Source organism: Zonotrichia leucophrys, chromosome 4 (assembly GCF_028769735.1).
Source record: "Zonotrichia leucophrys gambelii isolate GWCS_2022_RI chromosome 4, RI_Zleu_2.0, whole genome shotgun sequence".
Lineage (NCBI taxonomy): Eukaryota > Metazoa > Chordata > Aves > Passeriformes > Passerellidae > Zonotrichia > Zonotrichia leucophrys.
The window spans coordinates 29,071,991-29,094,630 of record NC_088173.1 but is presented as its reverse complement, the minus strand read 5'-3'; the positions used below and the strand labels follow the sequence as shown (position 1 = coordinate 29,094,630).

Below are 22,640 nucleotides of genomic sequence, written 5' to 3'. Positions count from 1 at the left end.
AAAGTTATTTTCCTTTAAAATACACTGTATGTTTTTGTTTACTGTTCTTGACTGTGATCAGTTTAATCAACTAGAAGCAGGTCTTACAAAACTCCTCAAGGCTAAGAAGGTTTTTATGCTCTTCCATTGTTCACACAGATTTTGCAAGTGACCCCAAGCTTGAGGATTAACATGTAGATAGTAACAAGCTAGGGGAAATTTTCAGGTAGAGTAGGACAGGAAAGGAAGTAAGTTTCACTGCAGATTGTTTAACCTATGCAGAAGTTGTGAGAGCTATGGAAAACGTGGAAAAGTCCCCAGTGAGTTTTTGAGACTCACACGAATCTCAGTAGGGTTTTGTATTTCCAGGCTGTTTATGCATTTCCTGAAACTGTTACAGTAAATTTTCAAGTCTTGCTGTGACAAACTTGCACTCTGATGAAGTCTACCTGATGTCTTGCACTCAGGCTGAATGAAGGCTGAATGCCACTTGGATGCTTTGCCAGTCTGGTTGGTAGCTGATCTCCCAGGTAGACAGAAACCCTGCAGGGGCAATAGTCAACCTCATCTGAAGCCCCATGGCCATACTAACCCTAAAGGAGCCCTTGTCATAACATTTCATAACTTTCAGGTTCATCCTGTGTACTCCACCAGCTCTGACACCAACTTTAGGAAGCTGCCAGTGTAAGGGAGCAAGTCTTTAGACGTTGGGGCTAATGTGCCTATGAAAACACGACTCTGAAGAGCATGGTAGTCCAACTGCAAGCAGGATCAGACTGGTTAGCTGTTGATGTCTCAATACTTGAGGGCTCTCTTTTTTCATTTTCTCAGTGCTTGGATTTAATGATACTAAAAACTTCCATGTCAATAAGAACTGAAGTCCAGGAAAGTCAAGAGAGTGCTGACCTTGCTGGACCTGCTTGCTTACACTGGCGTCTTTGACCCTGTTCTCCTCCTGCCTTAAGAATGCAAGTTTAGTGGGGGCTGGGACCACTCTTTTAGCTCGGCTTGTACTGCAATGCACGTCCAGGATGCTGTTGGAGTCGGAAGAGCACAGCTGGAAACATCAGCAAGTGTCAGATGAGACGGGAAGGAAAATTAAGGCTACATAATCACCGTGTGACCCAACTGCGAGAGCGGCTCAGCAGGTGATGGTTAGACTTAGGGTCTCTGCCCCATGCTCCACCAGCCCCATGCATACTGTAACATCCAAAAGCGTGTCTGTGCACTGCAGGGAGCTCGGGGCAGCCTGGCCGCAGGACGGTGCCCCTCGCATTGGGACACCCAGCTACAGCCCCTGTCCCCGCAGCAAGCGGGACCCGGCTGGGCAGGGGGGCCGAGAGCCCACTCCCGCGGGATGGAGGCAACCGCAGCAGGTGCGCTGGGGTCTAAATGCAAAAAAGGACATGTCGGGGGTGTGTAGGCTTCTTCTGGGGGAGGGTATGCGTCTGCCCTTCTGGCTAAATTCGAGCCTGTGCTTTTTAGTTCCCGGCTGGCCAGCAAGGGCACGCAGGGCGCTGCGGCATGGATTCAGCACAGGGGTGGGGGCTTCCTATTTTTGTAGCTATTTTTGACAGCCTGCGGTGTGTGTGTGGGGGGGTTCCTCCCTGCCATGAGCGCAGCCCCGGCGCGGTGCACGGAGGAGCGCCAGGGCTGTGCGAGGGGCGGCGGGGGGCGGGTGTCCCGGGCGGCGGCGGCGGCGGCGGCGGCGGGCGGGCACTAAGACCGCGCCGCCCCCGGGCGCTGCGCGGCGGCCGCAGAAGAGGAGGAGACCGGCGGGCCCGGGAGGAGAGGCGCGGAGGGGAGCGGAGCTATGTTAAACCTGGGGTACCGCTGAGGCGGGGCGGGCCAGGCCAGAGGCTCTCCGGCGGCGGGCGCGCAGGGGCCCGGCTCCCGAGGCGGCGGCAGGCAGCATCTCGGCGCGGGGAGCGGCTCCGCAGCCACCGGGCCAATGAACATGTCAGTGTTGACTTTGCAGGAATACGAATTCGAGAAGCAGTTCAACGAGCATGCGGCCATCCAGTGGATGCAGGAAAACTGGTGAGTGCCGCCCCCGGGCCCCGCCGCCCGCCCGGATCGGGGAGGCGCTGAGCCCATCCGGGTGCGCGGGTTGCGCCCGGCCGGCGCGGTGCGGCTCGGCTCTGCGCCGCCGTGCGCGGGCACACGGGCGCTGCCGCCGGAGCTACCTGCGCGCCCGGGCGGGGTCCACCCCGCCGGGTTACACAAGGCCGGAGCATCCCGCCGCGGGCGCGGTGCGGAGCCCGAGCCCCTCCGCCGCCCCCTCCCGCCGCGCCCCGCTGGCCTGGCGGCGCAGAGCCGCACACGTGCCCCGGCTCTGCCCTCGGCCTCCCTCGCCTCCAGCCCTGCCCGACCCTGCCGCTCCCCGCGCAGCAGCCTCGTTCAGACAAGTTGCGCGTTTGCCCGCGCTCCCCGCGGAGCCCCTTTGCCTTCCCCCTCCCCTCCCCCAGCTCGTATTAAACTTCATTTGCAGCCATGCGGTTATTAACTTTCCCGGCGTGTGCGTGCGGCCGGGGAGCCGTGGCGAGCCGAGCCGCGGCGGGACCGGGCTGCGCATGGACCGTCGGGGCTCCCCGGGTGGCGGCGAGCCGGAGCGTGGCGGCCCCGCAGAGGGACCCGCGCTCCCAGGCCGGCCCGCCGAGGGGGAGTGGCTGTGCCGGCCGGCTGCTCTCTGCAGGCACTGCCCCGGGGGCATCCCCGGGCCTCGGCCGGTGGCAGGGAGACGAGGATGGGGAGAGCGCCCCAGCTGCCCTTCCCCCCTCCGCCGGGCCCTCTGAGCTGTGCTCTTGGCCGGGATCCCTCTCTCGATGACACTTGCCCACCTTGCCCCGGCTCTTGTCCTGGCTTTGTCCACCTGCACAGGCCTTGTGTTCACAGTCTGCCCCCACTTACCTGTGCCTTGCTGGTGCACTGTCCCTGACCACCCTCTCCTAGTGCCCAGTCTTGCCCTTTCTGCTGCTTCTGTGGTCTCTCTCCAGCTGGCCCCCAGCTTTTGCATTGCCTGCGTGCCCTCCCCTGGCAGGGCTGTGTGCCCTTTTGAGCTCCTGAGTGAGGCCCTTCCTCATGGCACCCTCATGGGACAGTGGTAGTATAGGACTGCCTCTGGGCCCAGGCTTTCGTGTCTACATTTGTAGGGCAGAGTGGTCCAGGATCCTAGGTGGATCTCAGCCAGGGATGTGCTAGAATCCTTTAGTGACTTGTCTGGGGAATTTTAAGGACAGTATCATTAAAATGACCATTTAAGTGCATGTATGTCTCCCTCTGTTCTGCAGGTGAGCTCATCACCTCTTGAAGAGTGCCTGGTGTCACTCATGTTTCAGGAGAAAGGAGACCACATAGATATTCTTGGGCTGGGATTTTGGGTGCTTCCCATTCTGTCCGTGTTCCAGAAGAAAACTGGCATCAGAGTAGGACATGCTGATGAAAGAGGATGGAGGGGGATACATGAGTATATATAATAATCAACCCAGGAGAGATACAGTTTATTTTAAAGAACATGCCTAGCAACTAGCACTCCAGCATCTTCTCCTTGACTCTCCTGTGCTTCATGATTTGACCTTGGGAACATTACATAACCTCTCCTAGGCCTCAGTTTCCCCAGCAAGACAGACCAGGGGAGTGGGGGATAATAGTGCTGAAATGTGCTTATGAGGTGCTTGAATTACTTAAGTAATATTTACCTAGTGCCTTGAAGATGTCAGGTACCACATAAGTACTAAGCAGTGTTATTGAAATCTCTGGCAGTTTGATGTGCTGCAGAGGTCGTCAGCTGGGATTCTGCAACACCGGGCTCCCACTGTCCGGGTTCAGAGGAGGAGACTGTCAGTGTTACACTGCTGCTGTACAGCTAGAGAGGCACAGTCGTACATGTCCACATGCTTTTCAGTCTGGTTTCACCTTCTCTGAGGAAACTGATCAATTAATGTCTTTGATTCTTGTGAAAGTAAAGGAGAATGATCTTCCTGTGTCCTGGGAATGTTTTTGGAAATTAAATAGAGCTGCAGCCTCTGAGGTCTCTGTTGTGGCAGGCTTTTCCTGAAGATGCTGCTGAAGACTTACAAGTTTCAGGTTAAATTGTGCATTTTTATCTTGAAGAAACACTCTTGCTTAATGAAACAGGTCCTGTTCAAGTGTATGGGTTTTGCAGTGAGCTGAACTGGTAAAATATAGCAGATTTTTTTTTACTTCCTTGAGGATGACTCAATAGGTCTGTGTATGCAGACATCAATGTCAGAGTACATAGCTCCTGCACTTTGTAGGTGTAGCCTTAATGTACGCATCCTTAACGTAAGAGCCATCAGAGATGAAGTTGTCAGGCAGTAGTATGTAGGGATAAACATGTTCCTTCACTCTTGGAGCAGGAAGACAGACTGGGGGACATGCTTAAGGAAAGACTGTGGCTGGATTTTATACTATAATTGTTATTTAAATCAGGGTGCCATACTATTACAATGTCTAACATGAAGGTAAACAAATTCTATAGGTGTGGCATTTGCTATTTTACTCATCTCAGAACTATGTCTTGTTACCTTACAACATGCACACACACAAAAAAGGCTGTAGGGTGTTAGGGGGCATGAATTGGCTCTAAGGAGTTGACCCTGACTTTTGGATTTTGAAATGTCTGGCTAAGTTGGATATGAAGATGTCAAGTTTGAGGATGAATGTGAATCCTTTTACATATCCTCTTGAGTTCTGAGCTGGTTAAAGCACCATCATGCCCTTTTAATTAAAACTCTGTAAGCCTAAAGCTGGAAAAGCTTGAACTCAAAGCCTGGGGGTGGTGGCATACACCCCTAGGTACTGGTATGTTTGGTCAGGAAGGATCAGGTGCAAGGTCTGGTTCTGTTCAGCCAAGGCTTGCCCCTCTTTGCCTTGGTCCTTTGAGCCTGGTGCAAGTTTCATCACTCCCTGGGGCAAGTGTATGTCCTCTGCCCTCACCAGTAGCCGGCATCCAGTCTTTCCCATCCCAGGGCTTGTTTCCTTACTGCCATTTGCCCCTGAAAATCCCATCTGAGGGCATGTTGATCTAATGGCAGTGAATGAGCTCTTCCTTGCTTCGTTCCAGATGGTCCTGCTTCACTAGATGGAGAACCCCATCCTGAAACATGCATGAGACCTCTTTGAAGCTTGGGCCTGGAGTAGCAGTGCTGTAAAGAGGCTGCTGGTTTTGAGGAGAAATGAATAGTCTGTTGCCTGATACTTATGAGCAGATAGGTTTCATGCCTCCTTGAATGCCTGACTTTATATTTACGCACACTTTTATGGTATAGCCCCCAGACTGCCTGATTCTCATGCAGGGAGGCAGCTTGGAGACTGCAAAGATAGACCTGCAGTCTGCTGGTCTCTGATAATAAGAGCTGCCAATTAGTTGCCTTGCCTAAGTTAACAATGGCAGGATTTCTGGAGGTTGATGAACAGCAGGTCCATTTACTGTCATGAAACTCCTTATACTTTGTTTTGTGGGAAAGCTGTTATTGATACATGTTTAAATATAGTGCCATCTAGTAGCTTTGCATTTAAAATAAAGTATCACTTTAAGATATTTTCATGCTGTACTCAAATCATGGGAGGTGCGATTTCTGCATGTTCAGGATTAAGTCAAATGTTTATTAAAATAATTGCTTAAAATGATTTCTCAAATCAAACTTGCTCAGCACCTCCTCCCAAACTTCTTCAAAGAGGGAAGTGAATGAAGTAAATAGTCTGCAAAGGATTTTTTTTTCTTTAAACTGCTGCATGAGAATTAATGCAACTCTAATCCTTTATTTCTTATGGGTAAGTATATTTAATATTTGTGGAGAAAATTCACAAATGTTCTGTCAGACATGCAGCAAAAAGTGTTGTAGCACTGAGATCCTGATTCCCAGCTGCAGCCAGTGAGGCAGCAAAAAGCTGGCGGGCACGCTCAGGAAAGGCAAAGTGACAGAAATGCCTGGATGGAGTAGTGACCGCCAGAGTCCTTCTCCATCGTGCTGCAGAGCACCAGGTTCAGGCAGCAGCACGAAGTGACAGTCGTTCCTGTTATAATTGTCTGGCCAATAATAATTATCTTCAGATGTCTGCTGACGAGGGGCTCGCCAATGGGGAGGCAGGAGGCCTGTGCTGACTGCGCTGAGATTATCTGGGAGAGCTGACGTCACACCGGGGCTTGCCTAAAATCACAGAAACTTTTCCTCTGCTGCTCCGCCGGCTGCTGCAGCGCTCCGGACATCCCTGCCCCAGCCTGGTGTCCGCCTGCCAGCTGCTGCCCCGGGCAGGCTCTCCTCACTCCTCTCTCTCTCTTTCCTCTCCTGTTTTGCTTCCTGAAAAGCCAAGGTTTAATCCTTGGCAGCTGGCAGGATGCTTGCAGGTAGTACTGGGAGGAGGACGAGCAGGATGAAAGTGAAACTGGTTATTCCCTAAATATGCTGTTGGGCTCTGCTGCATAAACTGGCTGGTTTTGTTATTACCTGAAGTAATGCTTCAGTAACGAGAGAAGGATTGCTGGGAATTTTTTGGTATCTGACAACTCAATTCTGAAATCAACTCAGTGGACCTTGGATGAGGATAATTGTTTATGTATTTGAAAGAAAACATCTGTGCAGGAAGTTATTTTTAACCTTTTGTTACCAAAACTTTTATGTGAAAGAGGCAGAAAATGGAGCCAGTGCTGGGAAAAATTTGTCCTTTGGTGTGATTCTCTTTCAAGTCAAAACTAGAGATAAATGTGGAAGGGCAGAGGGTCAGCTAATTTGGATTTGTAAATGCACTTGCCTTTTAATAATTCACACAAGCACCATCATCCTAGACAGGTTTGTTTCCTAAACGCAGAACAAGCTCTTCTCATCCACTTTAGCTGCTCTTAACTCATGCAGAAATCAAGAGTGAGAGGCTGTGAGCGTATCTCTCCAGGCATATGTGCGGAGCAGCCAAAAACAGATGTAAATTACTTCGCCCCCCCGCCCTGAGTTCTTGCTGGATGCCAAATGAAGGATGTAGAGAGGGATGCTGCAGTCACCCTGTACTTTCTTCTGTGCTGCAGCAAGGACTCGAAGGATGTGAATTGGTTCTTTTCAACTGAGAGACTGTTTTACTTGAGCAGAATTCAATTGGCCCAAAAATTTAGCCTACCTCCTCCACATGTCATTCTCCAGACGGGATTTTTCCTGCTCTCTGCTGCAAATTGGCTATAAAGCTGGCAGAGACACCAGTGCATGGCAGAGATTAGAGGATCCCACTTCTTTGCCTTTCTTTCATCCTTCAGGCCTTTCTGAGGCAAAAACTGATGTTTTGGACTATCACAGGGTTTTGGCTCTTGGAAAATAAAAGGATGGAGTCTATGAGGAATAACAGTAGATGTCCTTTCAGAGTTCAGGTTTTTCTGTCTCTGTGGGTTTGGGGAAGAAAAATTTTAAAAATATGGTGGACACCAAAATGTCATCCTGGAGATAAAACATCAGTGTCTTCTTGATTCAGCCTACCACTGAAACATAGTCATTGGCCTTTTGTTTACTCTGTTCCTAGAGTATGAATGTATCAGTCATCATGTTGCCTCCATGATTTTAAACCTCTTGAGAGTGACAACTTCTCTTCTACTTTGTGAAACACCACATACTTCTGGGAATAATAAACTTATAGGAGTGGAGCCAGGAGTAGTTTAGGAGCTTGCCATCATCTTCAGAAGTGAATATGACAGTCGGGAACGTGGACATTCCAAAACACTTTTTGGAAAGCTTTGTTAAGAATTTAAGTGCTTTTTCTTTTGATGGAAAAGAGCAGAGAAACATTATTTTTAACTGTAAATTGGTCTGAAATATGAAATAAATTTTTCACTTGGTTAGTCTATATCAACATGTGAGATGTTTGTGTAACAACATTACCTGTGTGGTGCTACCCAGTAAATTTTTTCTTACCAACAGTTTTGTCAGCCCACTTGAGCCTTGCCCTGGGTTGGAGTGATAGAGTTTTTAATTCTGCTGTGCTGCCAGAGTGTCCCAGACACTGCTGCTACTACAAGCTGTGCTGTTCCTGTGTGTATCCCAGCACCACATCTCCTGGGGCTTCCAGGATTCACTGGGGAAGGCTGGTGCAGCCCCGTGGGGAGCTCTGTAGGGACAGCCAGGTTAACATTTCGCAAGCCGTCAGCAGAGCAGGAAACAGTGAGGCTGTGGCTGCACCCAGGCTAATAGAAGGAGAAAGTTGTATCAGTTTGTGTGCAAGGTTTGCAAATATTATGATTGCTATCAGTGCCAAAGTAGCAATGGTACTGATACTGCCCTTCATGGTGTGCCTTGTACTATGTGCTCTGTTGCAAACCATCAGTTGCGAGACTCGTTTGTTGACTTTTGTGAGGACACAAACTTTTTTTGGTGTGAATTTTATTTACATACTAGGAGCAAGGTGGAAGGACTCCAAAAGCAACATGACCTCAGTTTGCCTGGAGAGGGGACCCAGGTCCCACAGAGTAGACATGTCGTGAAATGATGGGCAGAGCTTGCATCTGCTGAGCAGTCTTTGACCTCCTGTGGGAAGAGCTGGTATTCAGAGTGGGGAAGAAGAGGGGGAGATGCAAGTCAGTGGTTTACCTCATGCCAGGGCAGTAGGGACCTTGCAGAGCACAGGTAGTGGTTTATGGGGTGCATGGCATGCAGGAGAATGATATCTCTGAGGATGTGGAGAGCCTGACTTCAAACTGAAGGCAGCCCTAGGCACTTTTTAGAAGTTGGGCATCAGTCAGGTGCCTGAGTTCCATCATTTCAATGGAAATCAAGGACCTGTGTCATCTCTGAAAATTTCTCTTTGTTCCTTAGTTCCTCTGCTGTGAAATAGGGAATAATAACTTTCTAGGAATATTCAAAGTTGGCTTTCTGCTGTGTCACAGAGATGATCCTGAGGTGGTAAGACCTGTATATGGCTACAATACAGCAGTACAGAAAACAATGGTCTTACACTATTGCTATGCACCCCTACACTTTTATAGCAGCAAAGAATACTTTATTCTTGCCAAGGATGTGGGGCAAAGTTTGTCTCCTTGATTGTAGTAACTGAGCACTGAGAAGAGCTGCTGTAATATTAGAGGCAAGGCAGTTTATCATGGGATTAAACTGCACAAATGCAGACCATTTCTAATAGCAAATTTATGAAAGGAGCTGTCCTTCAAATAGTCCTGTTAAACTTCAGGCATCAACATCTGATCATAGCTTTTAAATAGAATTTTAAAATTTGTTAGTAATTATTTTCGGTATGTGAAGTCTGCAAACTGAATAAAAAATTAATTGGATGTCATCCAGGTTGTGAGCTCGTCAGATTGAATGTGTTGATTTTGGTATCTGATGGCCTCAGTTACCCCTGGACATAAAATTTAAGGTCAATCAAGAGTGTTAAGGCCAAATGTCTGCTCTATATGTCTTGAGCCATAAGTAGTATAAATACACCTGGAAAGAGCAATCCCAGGGAGTGCCAAATAATGTTTTAAGGGGAAGAAACAATGGGCCAAGTTAATTTTTGAAAAAAGAGGACTCTTATCTTTTGACTAATAAAATTTCCTGGTTTCAGTTCTCTTTTTTTTTTTCTTTTTAAAAAACATTATTTAGAGCCATTAAGAGCTACTTAAGATAGCAGTAAAACCCCCTAAGTATAAACAAAAGTGGGATGCCAGAGTTGTTGCACTGTGCCATTCAGATAGTGGGTTTATTAACAAATGTTTAGAAAGTCCGTCTTTTTCCTTATGTGGTTTTCCTTTTAGCTTTAATTGGGAATTTGCCCTCTAGGTCCCCTGATGTGGTTCTTCTGAATGCAGGTCCTCTGTAAACATAATTAGGAATTTTCTTGTTGCCAACATACATCATCTCCAGGCAGCTGAAAGCTGTGGCTCTTCTTCCTTTTTGTTCTCCCTGGTGGAGCTGGCTGTCCAACTCCTTTTCCATGTCTTTGCAGGTCACAAGCAAAAGAAACATTAGTTATTAGCAGGACATTATGTAGACACCTTGCATTTCAATTCCTTCTTGTTTCCTCACTTACCCTGGCTTGACAGCCAAGCAGAAAACTCCAAGCTGCTTTGTCCACCACGTGGATGTCTAGATGTTCTTGTCTACCTTGACTTTCACAAAGGCTTTTGCTCGGCTGGCACAGTAGCTCTGGGGCTGCCAGCTGCCCTGGACCCTGCTGCACCTCAGCCTGGTCCCAGCTCTGGACAAGGATCCATCCTGTTCCACGTGTGCATGGCGTCTTCTGTGTTCACGAGCATCCAGCCCAAACCCAGCCAAACCCATGGCTGATTTCACTGCCTTTCCCAGGTAAAAGCAGAGGCTGTGGGGATGTGCTAAGTGGAACTGCTGATGAGAGTGTGCAGCATTCATTTCAGACTCATGATGAAACAGGTTGTTTAGCGGGTAGAAGTATTTCAGGATGCATAATGTTGTCTTTACATTATTTTGTGAGGGCATTTCCCCATTATAGGCTTTCATAAAATACTGCTATTGGCACTGTCTGAAACAAAATGCTGCCTAATTCAGCCTTTGATCTGACCTGACTGTTCCTGTGTGCTTAAATATCTTTTTTTGATCACATAAAGATAAAGAAAATACTATTTTTGGTCACACAACAACTGTCTGGAAGTGACATTGCCTCTTGAAATGGCAGTGTTCACAGATGATCAGATTATTTTGTTATGCCATTATTTGGTGATTTAGCACTCTGTAAATACTGTGGAATTAAAAAGTTTTTTAAAATCTTACTTGGGAGTCTTATGCTAAGCAAAATTCCTTCTGGGCAAGGCACTGCCCATGGATGCAATGAAAAACTCTTGTCTTGCCCCTAACTTTGGGTTAGTTTAAGACTAGTACTCCAAGCAGACAAAACTCACTATTTTTTAAAAGTTTAGGTAAATTATTGCATGGACTGTCACAGCCACATCTGTGCTGCTACATTACCGCCATCTCTGTGACCCAGTGGGGAGTTTTGCTTCTGTTCCACTGGGGAGAGAATGGCTCCAAACAGCCAAAGACCATGAAGAAAAGTAATGTTATAGCACTGAAAGGAATCTTTAGTGTCCTTGTTCACTAACTTCTAATATCAGGATTGAAATGCATATTTTTTCAGTTTTAAGAAATTCACAAGAGCTTTCCAGCATTTTCCAAGAGCTCCTCTCCTATATCAGTGCTTAGATCATGGACAAATTTTAAAATTTTGTTTGAAAGATAGGATCAACACCAGCTATTCGTATTGTAACTCTTGGAGCCTGACTGTCTCAAGGCTGTTGTGCCCAGGATGTTCACACTTTTTAGGAAATAAAGGAAAACATTTTGCTGAAAGAAAGATTCTGAAAACCAGTCCCCTGATGTTTGTGAGAGGTGGTCCTTGTGTAATGGTGCCCTTGAAAAAAGATGGTAGTTACAATGGGTGTGCTTTCCAGATCCTTCCAGATGTGATGTCTTTTGATCCTGCTTGGGATCTTTTGTTTAACGTCTGAGATTCTGGTATTTGATGATTACAGACAGTTTGTGTTACTGTTCACTCAGTCAGGTCCTAGGAGCACCGTGCAGGCACTGGTGATGGCATTTTTCTGACCACAGATGCCTGCTGTGTGAGGTGTCTTGAGTCATCAGGAAGTGGGCAGCTGAGAGAACTAAGTTTTATTGTAAAACCACTCCCTCTCTTACCAAATGTAGAGACTCAGGGAGCAAACTAGACCATAGTTATTTCTCCTGATCCTTCTTCCTTCTTCTCCCCCATAATGCATTTTTCTCTTTTTTCAGATACCTATTTGGTTTTTACTTTCTCTCACGCTTTTCCCATTCCTCTTTCATTTTCCGTATATCTTTTTCCCCTTTAGGAGCAGTTAAGTCAGCAGCACAAGTGGCTAGGGAAGGCCCTGGATGTTTGTGCAGAACACCCTGCACAGTGGGAAACAGCTGGTGCATATTTTGGTGTTGGGCTGGTGGAGCTGGGCAGCACGGGCCTGGCCTTGAGCTGTCTCTGGCTGAACGTAAAAAACACTGCATCAGGGTAGTCCCACTGCCATCTTCTGATAAAATCACTTCGTTTCTAGAATAAGGCAATAATAACCAAGGAAGAGTGCTTGCTTGTACCTTTGCACAGCCCCATGGTATACTGGTATAAAAGGGCCCTCTCTTTTAAAAGCCACTTCCCAGTCACTAAGTGGAAAAATACTAAAGTTAGTCTATAATAAAACATAAAAGATTTAGTTTCTAAACTTACGTGTGTTGGCTAAATGTAATGTAGCATCTGGTATGTAAAACAATTATGACAATTCACATATTTTGAAATGGTCATTACTGTAAATGGAATAATTGGAAAAGATGTTTGGAGAAAATGAAGAGAAAAGTTGTGCCTACATTTAGAAAAAAATACACCAGGCTGATGATATGGGCAATCTGGAGATGAGAGAGAAACTGTAACTGGAAGAGCTATCACAGCTTTTTATTGTGGGGTGAAAAGCAGAGCTCCTTCCACTGCTTTCTGTGGTGGCATGCCATTGATGGAGAGGAGAATTGGATGAGGGTAACAAAACAGGATCTGTTAGCATCGATCGTGTATCGGCATTGAAGCTGGGAATGCAGATTTTGACCTCAGGCTTTCCAAATGTTCTTGGCTTAGCAGTTCTTGTGACTTCAGCTCTTGGGGTGCCATGGGGCATCTTCCCATATAAATTCTGGTGGCTCTGGGGTAGGCATGCTAAGTGTGTAAGATACTGAAGGTAGTCCTTTGCTGTGCCTCAGTGCAAGTACTGTGACCAGTTGTCATTGCTTCCAATAAAATGGCATATAGGATTGAGGGACATTTTTGACAGACCACAGGTGTCTTGCCTATGCTTTTATGATTGTGGTCCAGCATTTTGTCTTTACAGGCTGTATCCTGATGACCTTAGTTATGATCCATATTTATTGATGGCAGAGTTACACTCCTTTCCATAAACTAGATAGTGTTGTATCTGTTTGCAGGGGTTACGAGTTTGGCTTCAGACATCTTTAACCCATTTACCTTGTTTAAATTTTCAAGACTGAGTCTTGATGGAGTTTCAGGTAGTTCTTGTGTTCTAAAACAGCTGTACATCTTGAGAGAGGGACACTTGTGTTCACTGTATTACCATGAAGAGTTATGGTATTTAAAGATTACTTTTTCCCTTTGATAAGATCAAGACAGAATTCCACAGTCACATTCTTGGTGAGTTAGAAGCTTTAATGACACAAAGTTCTGTAATGTAGCATTTTGAAGAACAGGAAGGATGCCTTGAAAGTGGTGGATCTGCACAGCCATGAGGGCTGCTCTGAGAGATGCCTGAAGCCATTGCAGCTGGAAGTCTTCCCAAATGAAAATTACCATTTCCACTGTCTTTCAGCAGAGGTCTCTCATCTTAGCTCCCAAGTCCTGTGTGACAGTAAAAGAAAGCAAGACTTTCGTTCCCAAAACTTTGGAGAGTTTCCCATTGCACGTACAGACATAAACTTGGTACCATCATGCATTTTTCCTGGCTGCTGGATCAAATGCTCCCTCTTGAATGTCAGCCAGTCTGTGAGGCAACAGGGACAGTCTCCTGGCCAGCCAGGTTGCACAAGGGGGTGATATCAGGGCGGGATGCTTTGGGTTTGCTGGCAGTGGAGTAGTTTCCCAGGGCTGAACTTTGGCCCCATGCTGCACACGTGGAAGCGCTGCCACGGCTGGGTAAACTGAGCTGCCTTTCATGGCTCCTCCTGGGACTGCGGTCTCCTGTGGCAGAGTGGAAGGGACCAGCAGAGGCAGTAAACTACCACAGTGCTCCAGCTGCCTTGCCTGGAGGCTGCCTGTGTAGCTGTCTTGAAAGCAGTCCTGGAGGAAGCATGGCATGGAGGTGATGTGTCCTAGGACAGTGGCATCTACACTCAGGTGCTTGTGTGCCCAAACGTTGCACCCATGCAGTCTGAGCTGTTTTGTTATGGCTGCATGAGGGGGGGATAAACACTCTTAAGTTGTGAACTGAGCAAACATCCCTCCCTAACTGTATCCCACGATCTGCTGTGATAATGCCCTGTGGTGTGGTTCCTAGACTATCCTGCTTGACCTGCTTCATTCAAAGAGTGGGTAAGGCACCCATATGGAGACCTAGAGACTGTCAAGGACCTTCATTATTAAAACTGGGGCCTGGGATTCATCCAAGTCAGTGGGAGACATACCCATGATGGGAATGGGAAGAGGATGTAAATTTTCCCGGATGAGTAATGAGATGGCTCTGCCATTAAGGTGCAGACAGAGATCTGAGTGCTGCTGAAGTTGGACTAAGCCACCTTCCCATAGGCTTCCTGCAGAAATACCAATGAAGAGTTTTAAATGCAGGATCTGGGTGGGGAGTAAATGATTAAATACAGGAGAACACTAGAATGCATGAAGACTAAACTGGAAAGGGCTTGTTTCCCAGAGACAGGCTTAGATGCAATCATCTCTGGAAATGTTCTTCCTCCAGCATAAAGCTACCCAGTGTTGAACGAGTTAATATGAGCAATGGCTTAGGCTGCCTTCTGCTGTGCTCTGGGGTAGTGGCTGTGCACTGCAGAAAGCCTTACAGAACAGAAAGAGGAAAGATGTCGTTTTAACTCAGGCTGTGTTGACTCATAGGAGACATTCTGAAGGTTATGGATATATGTTAAGCAGGTATTAAATAGCTCTTGCTTTATAAATATCATTTACAAAAGCAAGTATCCTTCAGGCACCAGAGTATAGAAGCATGTGAGTTAATTAGAGCCTGAATTTTCAAAGCGGTGGAACAACAGGATTTAGATCAGAAAAACTGCAATAAGCTTGCTGATGACGTGAAATCCAGTGACTTCTGTAAAACTTCCTGGCTTTGTGCCTTGCTTTTTCTTCCCCCTCACTGCTTTCTGCAGCTGTGACCCTTGGACTCTGTGCAGTGGATTGTGATGTGTGTGACCCCAGAGAGGAGCAGTGCCTTCCCATTTGCACAGGTTCAGCGCTGATGGGGACATGGCAGGCCTCTGAGGCACTCAGTCACTTCTTTTGCAGAAAAAGCAGGCTGGCAGGAGGAAAAGCCAAGCCACAGGCTAAACAGGCTCGGTGGAGCATTTCATGGCCTGCAAAGTGACCAGACTAGTCCTGGAAACCTGCAGCCTTTATTGTGACACCTGACACAGCCAGCCTCCTCTGCTTTACCAGATCTCCATGCTCGCATCTCTTTCTTTCTAAACATGGCACAGATTTTTTCCTTTTTCAGGCTTAAGGATGGGGAGAGGGTGGGAGCAGGTGAAAAAATGTACATTAAAACCTTCCCAAAACCAGTCTGAAAATTTTGAGGTCCCCCTGCAAAAGGGTGGGGGCCCTCACATGAGGATGGTCTTCCAGGTTGTCAGGGCTGTGACTTTGCAGCGTGAGCAGCCTGGTGGTGCATTCAGAAATGCTTGCCTGACTAACATATTGCTTACATTTGCTGACTCACTCTTGCACTGCCTTTTCTTTCTTGTTCCCTGGATGTGTTGATTTTTATCTCTGTTACTAGGGCTGTGTCCCAGACACTGTATAATCATCCTGTTTGTGTTCCGCTCCTGTGTCGGTGGGAGGTATTTACATTTGGATACAAACGTTAATATCGTTCACCCACAAGGGAATAACAGCAATGAAATACAGGGGTCTGAAGACCCCTGGGATGTGAAGGAGTGCAGGGGCATCACTGTCCGGTTTTCGGCTGTTTGAAGGGCCTGGAAAGGCCCGGAGTGGCCTTGGGGCAGCCCGCGTATCAAAGGACGAGAAGAGGCTTCAGTTCTTCTTTCGGTCTTTATGTTTATTAATTGTTTATCTAAAAGATTTTCTTTCGGCCTGACAGAGGTCTGCTCAGCAGTCAGCCAGGAGCCCACTGTGTCTGTCCTCCGGACAGTCACCTATCTTTATACCCATAGTTACGTGTACAATATTTATCATTTTTCCCGAATCTTTTCTATTCTTATTGTCCAGTGCACTTTCAATAATGACCAATCTCAAAGTGCCACCATCACCACAGAAGATGGAGGGGAAGAAGAAGAAGAAGAAAGACAAGACACGCCCCAATTCCTCCATCTTACTTCTCTAAACCCCCCTGTACAACAATCTTAAACCCTGTGTCTCACCCTCTAATTAACTAATCCCTTCACCATTCACTCCAGTGAAGTCCTCCTATCCTCATACAAGTGTCGTCTCCCGTGTAAGATCAAAGTCCAGCCACCAGACACTTCTAGCAACATTCCAAGACTGTCTGGCATTTCACACCACCACCTGCATTCGGTCTTGCTGTCTCTGAAAGCCCTGCTCACCCAAACTGTTTTGGACAATGAATTTAAATTCAGAATTACAAAATATTTTGAGCTGGAGTGGACCCACAAGAGCCATCAAGTCCAGCTCTTCAGTGAATGGCCTGTAGTCAGCTTTGTATTTCACCTGCAGAAGACTCTAACACAGGCAGCCTGTGTCTAAAAGCACTTTCTAAGTGGGAGCCATACATGGGCATGGCTAAGAACATCAGCAGAGCTTCTGGGTCCCACTGTCCTGATTTTCTAGGACAAGTGTGGGTGATCAGAGGCCATGCCCTGGTTGTAGCTTGCTCCTGGAATGACTTCATCTGGCTGCTCTTCCCCAGCTGCGCTGCGGCAGCCCTGCCTCCTCACCTCCCAGTGTGCCTTCCCACTTCCATCCATCCCACTTCACCCAGAGCCATTTAGTGTCCATGGCTCTTGCCACTTCAGAGTGCCTGTTTTTGATATGCAATGTCCATATACTTCTGGAGGTGCAGTTCATTTCTGACATGTCTTTTCAAATACCAGTGATCCTAAGTGATGGTCCTAAAATGTTTGAGGGTCCAGGTTAGTGTGCAAGGACATTATGTCTTCAAGTTCTTTCCCTTTAAATCCCAGGCTCCTAAACTTGTTGTATGAGTAGCACAGGTGATTGCAGCTATCTTGTCTTCTCAATGGCTTTTAAACAAGTCACCATCTATTTTTCTTGTCCAGCTTGTTTAGGTCTAGTTTGAAGCCCATGTCATTAAGTTGTCATCACATGATGCTCCTTTCTCTTGTTTTAATCAGATGATGTTCAGTATATTCACATAGTCCTCATGCAAGGACACTGCATGGCCAATTACCAGGGAACTAATTAGCAGCTTCTTCCTCATGGTTCAAAGAGCACTATGTATGAGTTCCCATAAGATCATGCCACACAGCATCACCTTGCAGCAGCATTGCTGTAAACAAAACATGCTGTTTGCCTCTCTGCCTTCTCCTTCCTGCTCACCACTTTTGTGTCAGACTAGGTGCAGACAGACAGCGCTCCTCAGCATCAGCAAGAGGAATCCAGCTTCCATGGTGCCTTCAAAACCCTCCCTGAGTTGGAACTGCGGCTTCTCTGTGCTGGTTCTGCGCATCAGCAGCTGAGCAGAGCCAGGCTTCTGAGTGCCTGGACACTTTGAGGGGCTTTAGCCTTTCTGGTTCTTCTTAGGCATGATTGTTTTTCTCAAGTTAAACAGTATTTATAGGATTTCTTTTTGCAGGTTTCAGTATTCCAGATTCAGTGAGATCAGTGATAATTAGCATTTGCAAACAGAAACTTCAGAAAAATCTTGGCATTTTTGACTGTGACTTTTGTAAGTGCTGGAGGGAGTTAAACATGCAGCTTCTCTGGTGTCTTCTATTATCTGTTTATTCATAGTGGAAATGACTGTCAGCTTCTTGAATCAAGCTCTGAAAGCCCTCCAGGCATTTCAGTGGCAATGCTAAGGACTTGTGCCCAGCTTTACTCACTTTAGCATTTACATTTTTGTCATTGATTCTGAATACAGAATGGACCAAGTATATATTCAAACAATATCAGGACAATGTGTGCTTGTACACATAATTTTGTACACTTGTTAATGCATTTTTCTCAATCCCTTTGACAGCAGAAAGCAGACTACAGTCTACTTTCACTTGAGGGGCATGCAGTACACTGGAAATCACTGCCCCAGTAGTAGAAATACAGCCCTACCATCTGCCATGGACTTACCCAGACTGCACTGGAGTGGGATAAAGTTTTATAACACCTGCAGTACATTGACGATATCATTGTGTGGGGCAATATAGCAGAAGTTTTTGAAAAGGGGAAGAAAATTGTCCAAATCCTTCTGAAAGCACCTTGTTTTTACTGACTTTCAAAAGCACCTTGAACCCATACAGTGAAAACTAAATGATGAGCTGAGATTTTGTTTTACATTAAATTAGCCCATCTTCTTTATCCCAGCTTCCTCTGAATTTGTGTTATACTTACTGGCAAAGAGCATCTAGCATGACCCATTTGTAAGTCATATATTTAGATTTATTTTGCCCAAGTGAACAGAAGCCAGTTCCAGAACAGACAATAATACAAGAGCTTTAATAATGATGCCTTATCTTTATCAGTTAGTGGTAGTCGTGTCCTGGTGAGGTCTGCTCTACTGAAATATTTCTTCATTTCTGTTGCTTAAGGTGAGCAGTAAGCTTTTTCTTCAGTGTGGCACACTCTCACAGGACTGGGTGAGCAGTGGTGCTGGAACAGATGAGCCCCCTCCAAACTGCAGCACCTGCTCCCAGTAATGTTTATGTTCCTTTGTGCAGCTGGATGATGAATTTCTGCTGGATGATGGAAAGCTGCTTCAGTGCAGAGTTTAAAATGGAAACCAGGACTTTGCCACCCAGCTTTCAAATCCCCTCTTTTAGAGAATTGAGAAGGCTTTGTTGCCTTACCAGAGTACCCAGTAGCCTGGAAACCCAAAGCGTGCTCCCACCCTGGTTGGCCTCCAAACTGCCGATCCTTCAATTTTTTGCCATATGCCTTCCCCTGGTGACTTGGCTTCTTCTGTAAGATAAAGAAAGAGGTTTGTACCTCTGGAAGGTGCTTTAGGCTGCAGGCAGCATCAAGGAAATATCAATATATTAGTTATATGGATAGTTAGATCACATTTTCCAGCTGTTTATTTTACAAGCCTCTTGCGACATCGTAATGCAGTTAGAGGTTATTAAGTCCAAGTTGTTAATTTTAATGATTTTAATAGACCTATAGCATTCTGGTTTGATCCAGTACTACTTACTGGCTTACGTTGTATGTTGATACTTTTTTGAAGTGTCAGATTTGGCAGTTCTCTGAAAGAGTACCTGTATTTCCCAGATACTTGGATGAATTTCTTTCTGCTGCTGTTAACCAACATAGACTTCTGTCTACGCATTTATATCTGCATTTGGACTAAATTTGAGACCAATCTGCAGAAAGAAGCCTGATGCTGCTGCTGTAAGCAGCATCACTGGCTGATTTTGAAAATGGTGCCTGTATGTGTCTGCCAGGCAGAGGCATTGGGTGGAAGGCTCGTTGAGAGAGAAAGAAAAAGATTTGGTTTGGTTCAAATGAGGCATAAAATATTGTACCAGGCAAGGAGGCCTAAGAAGCTGCCCAACAGACCATGCGACCTTGTTCACTGAAGTGAAACCTAGCACAAGATGCTTTCAGCCCTCTTCAGATCCCTGGGAGAAACATCCTGCTGGCTAAAGCACAACAGAATAAGTATCAACCACCACTTTTTTCTGTGTTAGTTAAACATCTTTTCTTTAGGCTTAAAAGTGCTTCTCCACTAATTCAGTTTTAAGTTTCAAAGTTTCTAGAGTACATTAGCATTTAATCTGCCTTCTACTAGCTGGCAATTTCTATCCTGATTTGCAGTGATTAAAAAGTAATCTAGGTAGGATTTGGTGGTACTCTAGGATTCAGGCATTTTGATCTTTTAAGTCAGATTTTAAACTGAATGTACATGTACACCTTATTCTAAAAAATATAATCAAAGTTTCATTTTTAATGTAAAGACTATTGATGGTTTTGTGATTTACTTGCAATTGTATAACTGTAGCCACACAATGAGAGAGAACTTTGCATTTGACTGGTGGCATCTTCTGTGGCTGGTATCAGAAAAGTACAAAAGCAGTTTGAAGTTTTTACATGTGGCTGCTGTTTTTGCTGTTGTGTCTTAGGAAACAAACTCAGGCAAAGCTTTCACTAATGCCATAAGGACAAGTGTTTTCTATACCATGAGCAACCGTAAAGGAATGCTAACTCAAGAAGAGAAGACTCGAGGCCATATGAATACTTGTTTCTCTTATAGAGATTATCCCAATGTGGCTTTCCTAAATATTTTGTCAAGCTTTTCTGTCTCTTGTTTTCTTTAGTGTATGTTGGCACTATATGTCTACTGACTTATTAAACAATGAAGGATCAGCCTTTGTTGTTTAATAACTTCAGGTAATGTGTGCAAATCCTGGACTTTATTTATTTGACTGGTTTATGAGTAAATCCATCTCAGTGTTTGTTTAAATCTGCTTGAGTCTTAAGCTGTGAGGATGTTGATACCCTACGGATGTATTGCAGGTACTTGCACGTGACAAATTTTGTTTAATTACAACAAATTACCATGTGGGAGTGCTGATTGGGGTACATGACGTGGACCTGTTGGAGTGAGTCCAGATGAGGCCATGAAGATGATTAGAGGACTGGAGCATCTCTCCTGTGAAAACAGATTGAGAGAGTTTGATTTGCTTCTTCCCGGAGAAGAGGATTTTCTGGGGAGACCTTAGAGCAGCTTTCCAGTGCCCAAAGGGGGGCTATAAGAGAGCTGGAGAGGGACAGTTTGGAAAGTCATGTAGTGGGAGGAGAAGGGGTAATGGCTTTAAACTGACAGTAGATTTAGATGGGATATAAGGAAGAAATTCTTTACTGTGGGGGTGATGAGGCACTGGGAACAGGTTGACTGGAGAAGCTGAGGATGCTCCATCCCTGGAAATGTTCAAGGCCAGGTTGGGGGAGGGCTTTGAGTAATGTGGTCTAGTGGAACATTTCCCTGCCCACAGCCAAGGAGGTTGGAAATAGATGGCCTTTAAGGTCTCTTCCAACATCAGCCATGTCATGATTCTATGGTTTTCCATAAATACACCATAATTAGTATTCGTCTAAATTCTTCCTGGCTGCTTATTAGTTCATAAAGGGCTACACAGCACTTTCACTGGTTAAATTCAGTGATAAGGCATGTATGAAGAAACCCATCTAACCAAAGCTCTAGTCTTTGGTTCCTGGTGTCAGTGCTTTGTCCATATGACTTTCATGGCTTGCCTCTCACTGTCTCGTGTTGTGATCTGTTTAGCTTAATATATCTTTTGATCTTTGGCTTGTAAGCAGAAGCAATAAACACTTCTTTAATGTGTCAAGGGCTCTGTAGAAAGAGGAGTCTGTTGTGCCATTAGGTAACTGTTTAGTGAAATAGCTTATCCCACTGGACACTGAAATGCATTGAAATGGTAATCCTATTTCTAACCTAGGTTAGGCAAATAGCTGTATTTGGACTCCTCACCAAATGTTAGTGTGTTATCCAGTAGGCTGCAGTCACAGTAATGTGAGACATTGTTTTACCACCCTTGAGTAGAAAATAATGGTGTCCTTGAGTAGCATCATGCAGTATCTCAGTTTTACGGCACCACTCCAAAGCAGATGTAATGAGCATTGTTTTGTTTTTATTGTGCCTTCAGTCACTGACATATGGGGATAACCCCTGTTTCCATTTCACTGTGTATGGTGTGTACTCTTGTGTTTTACATCATTGCATTTTACTTGGTACCAGCCTGGACTGTGGTCCTGCATGAGGTAGTACCCTTTCTCTCACTCTGGGAGCTGCCTCCAGTTTACCTCAGGGTGAAGATACAGCAAATCTGCATGCAGAAAGTGAAACATTCAGGCCCGGGTTTCAACCATATTAGAGTTTTTGAATATTAAAAATCTTTGATTTACATTCTTCAATCCTATTGTGAATGTGAACTAGGTCTAAAATTGCAACATGCTGTACATTTTAAAGTTCATATAGGTTCATTGAATTCAGAGAAGATTTAAAACCTTTTAGGGTTACTTTTCCAAGTGAAATATAGAACAATGCTGTTACTGTTCTTTTGTGTATAATTCTGTTCTGTGACTTCTTCAGTTATGTACAGTACGTTTTTGGTATTACTTGGGTAGTGTTCCTAAGTCTGATAAGAGGTTAATTTAGAAGATCTAATTTTTATACTTCTGTCATTTTAGCAATGTGGTCTGGAATATATTAGCAGAGTTTTCAGCATTATAAATGTGTCATCTTCTGCAAGTAGATTCATAAGTCAGAACCAAGTTCTAAGTCAAGTAAGTAAGAAATAAAGTATCAGGTACAGACATCCAGAACCAAAAAGCATAAAGGTTTAAGAAAAAAACAAAAAAGCACAGGCTTTAATGAGATGTAATGTTCTTACCTTGTAGAAAAAGCTTTCTAGAGAAAGATCACTATTGTCTTTAGCTTATTATCTAGAGTCATATGTTTTTCTACTAACAACTTATCTCTAATACAATTGCTGTTCAGTTATAAAATAATTTTCCTTGAGACACAAAGGCTCTCTTCTCTTATTTAGTGTTTCTTGTTTTTGCTCTCCATAGGTGGGACCATAATAACTGTCCTACTACACAACAGACAGACCAAATACAGGCACAGCAGTGTTTTGCCAATTTTCCAATAGATCAAATAAGGCAAAATCAGGTAGCCAAATTCCTGAGAGCATTTTAGCTTCAACATGTGATGTGTGTGGATCTGGATGCTCTGCACAGGACTTCACACTGGAGTTAAC

At 45.3% G+C, this 22,640-nt stretch overlaps 1 protein-coding gene across 1 annotated transcript in view; it reads left to right on the top strand.

The window, feature by feature from the left end:
• Positions 1-1,740: 1,740 nt before the first annotated feature.
• ELOVL6 (ELOVL fatty acid elongase 6) overlaps positions 1,741-22,640 on the top strand; it is a 79,647-nt gene continuing 58,747 nt past the window's right edge. The window contains exon 1 of the mRNA XM_064710962.1: positions 1,741-2,019. Coding sequence (XP_064567032.1) covers positions 1,931-2,019 — 89 coding nt within the window. The 5' untranslated portion in view covers positions 1,741-1,930. The remainder of the gene's footprint in view (positions 2,020-22,640) is intronic.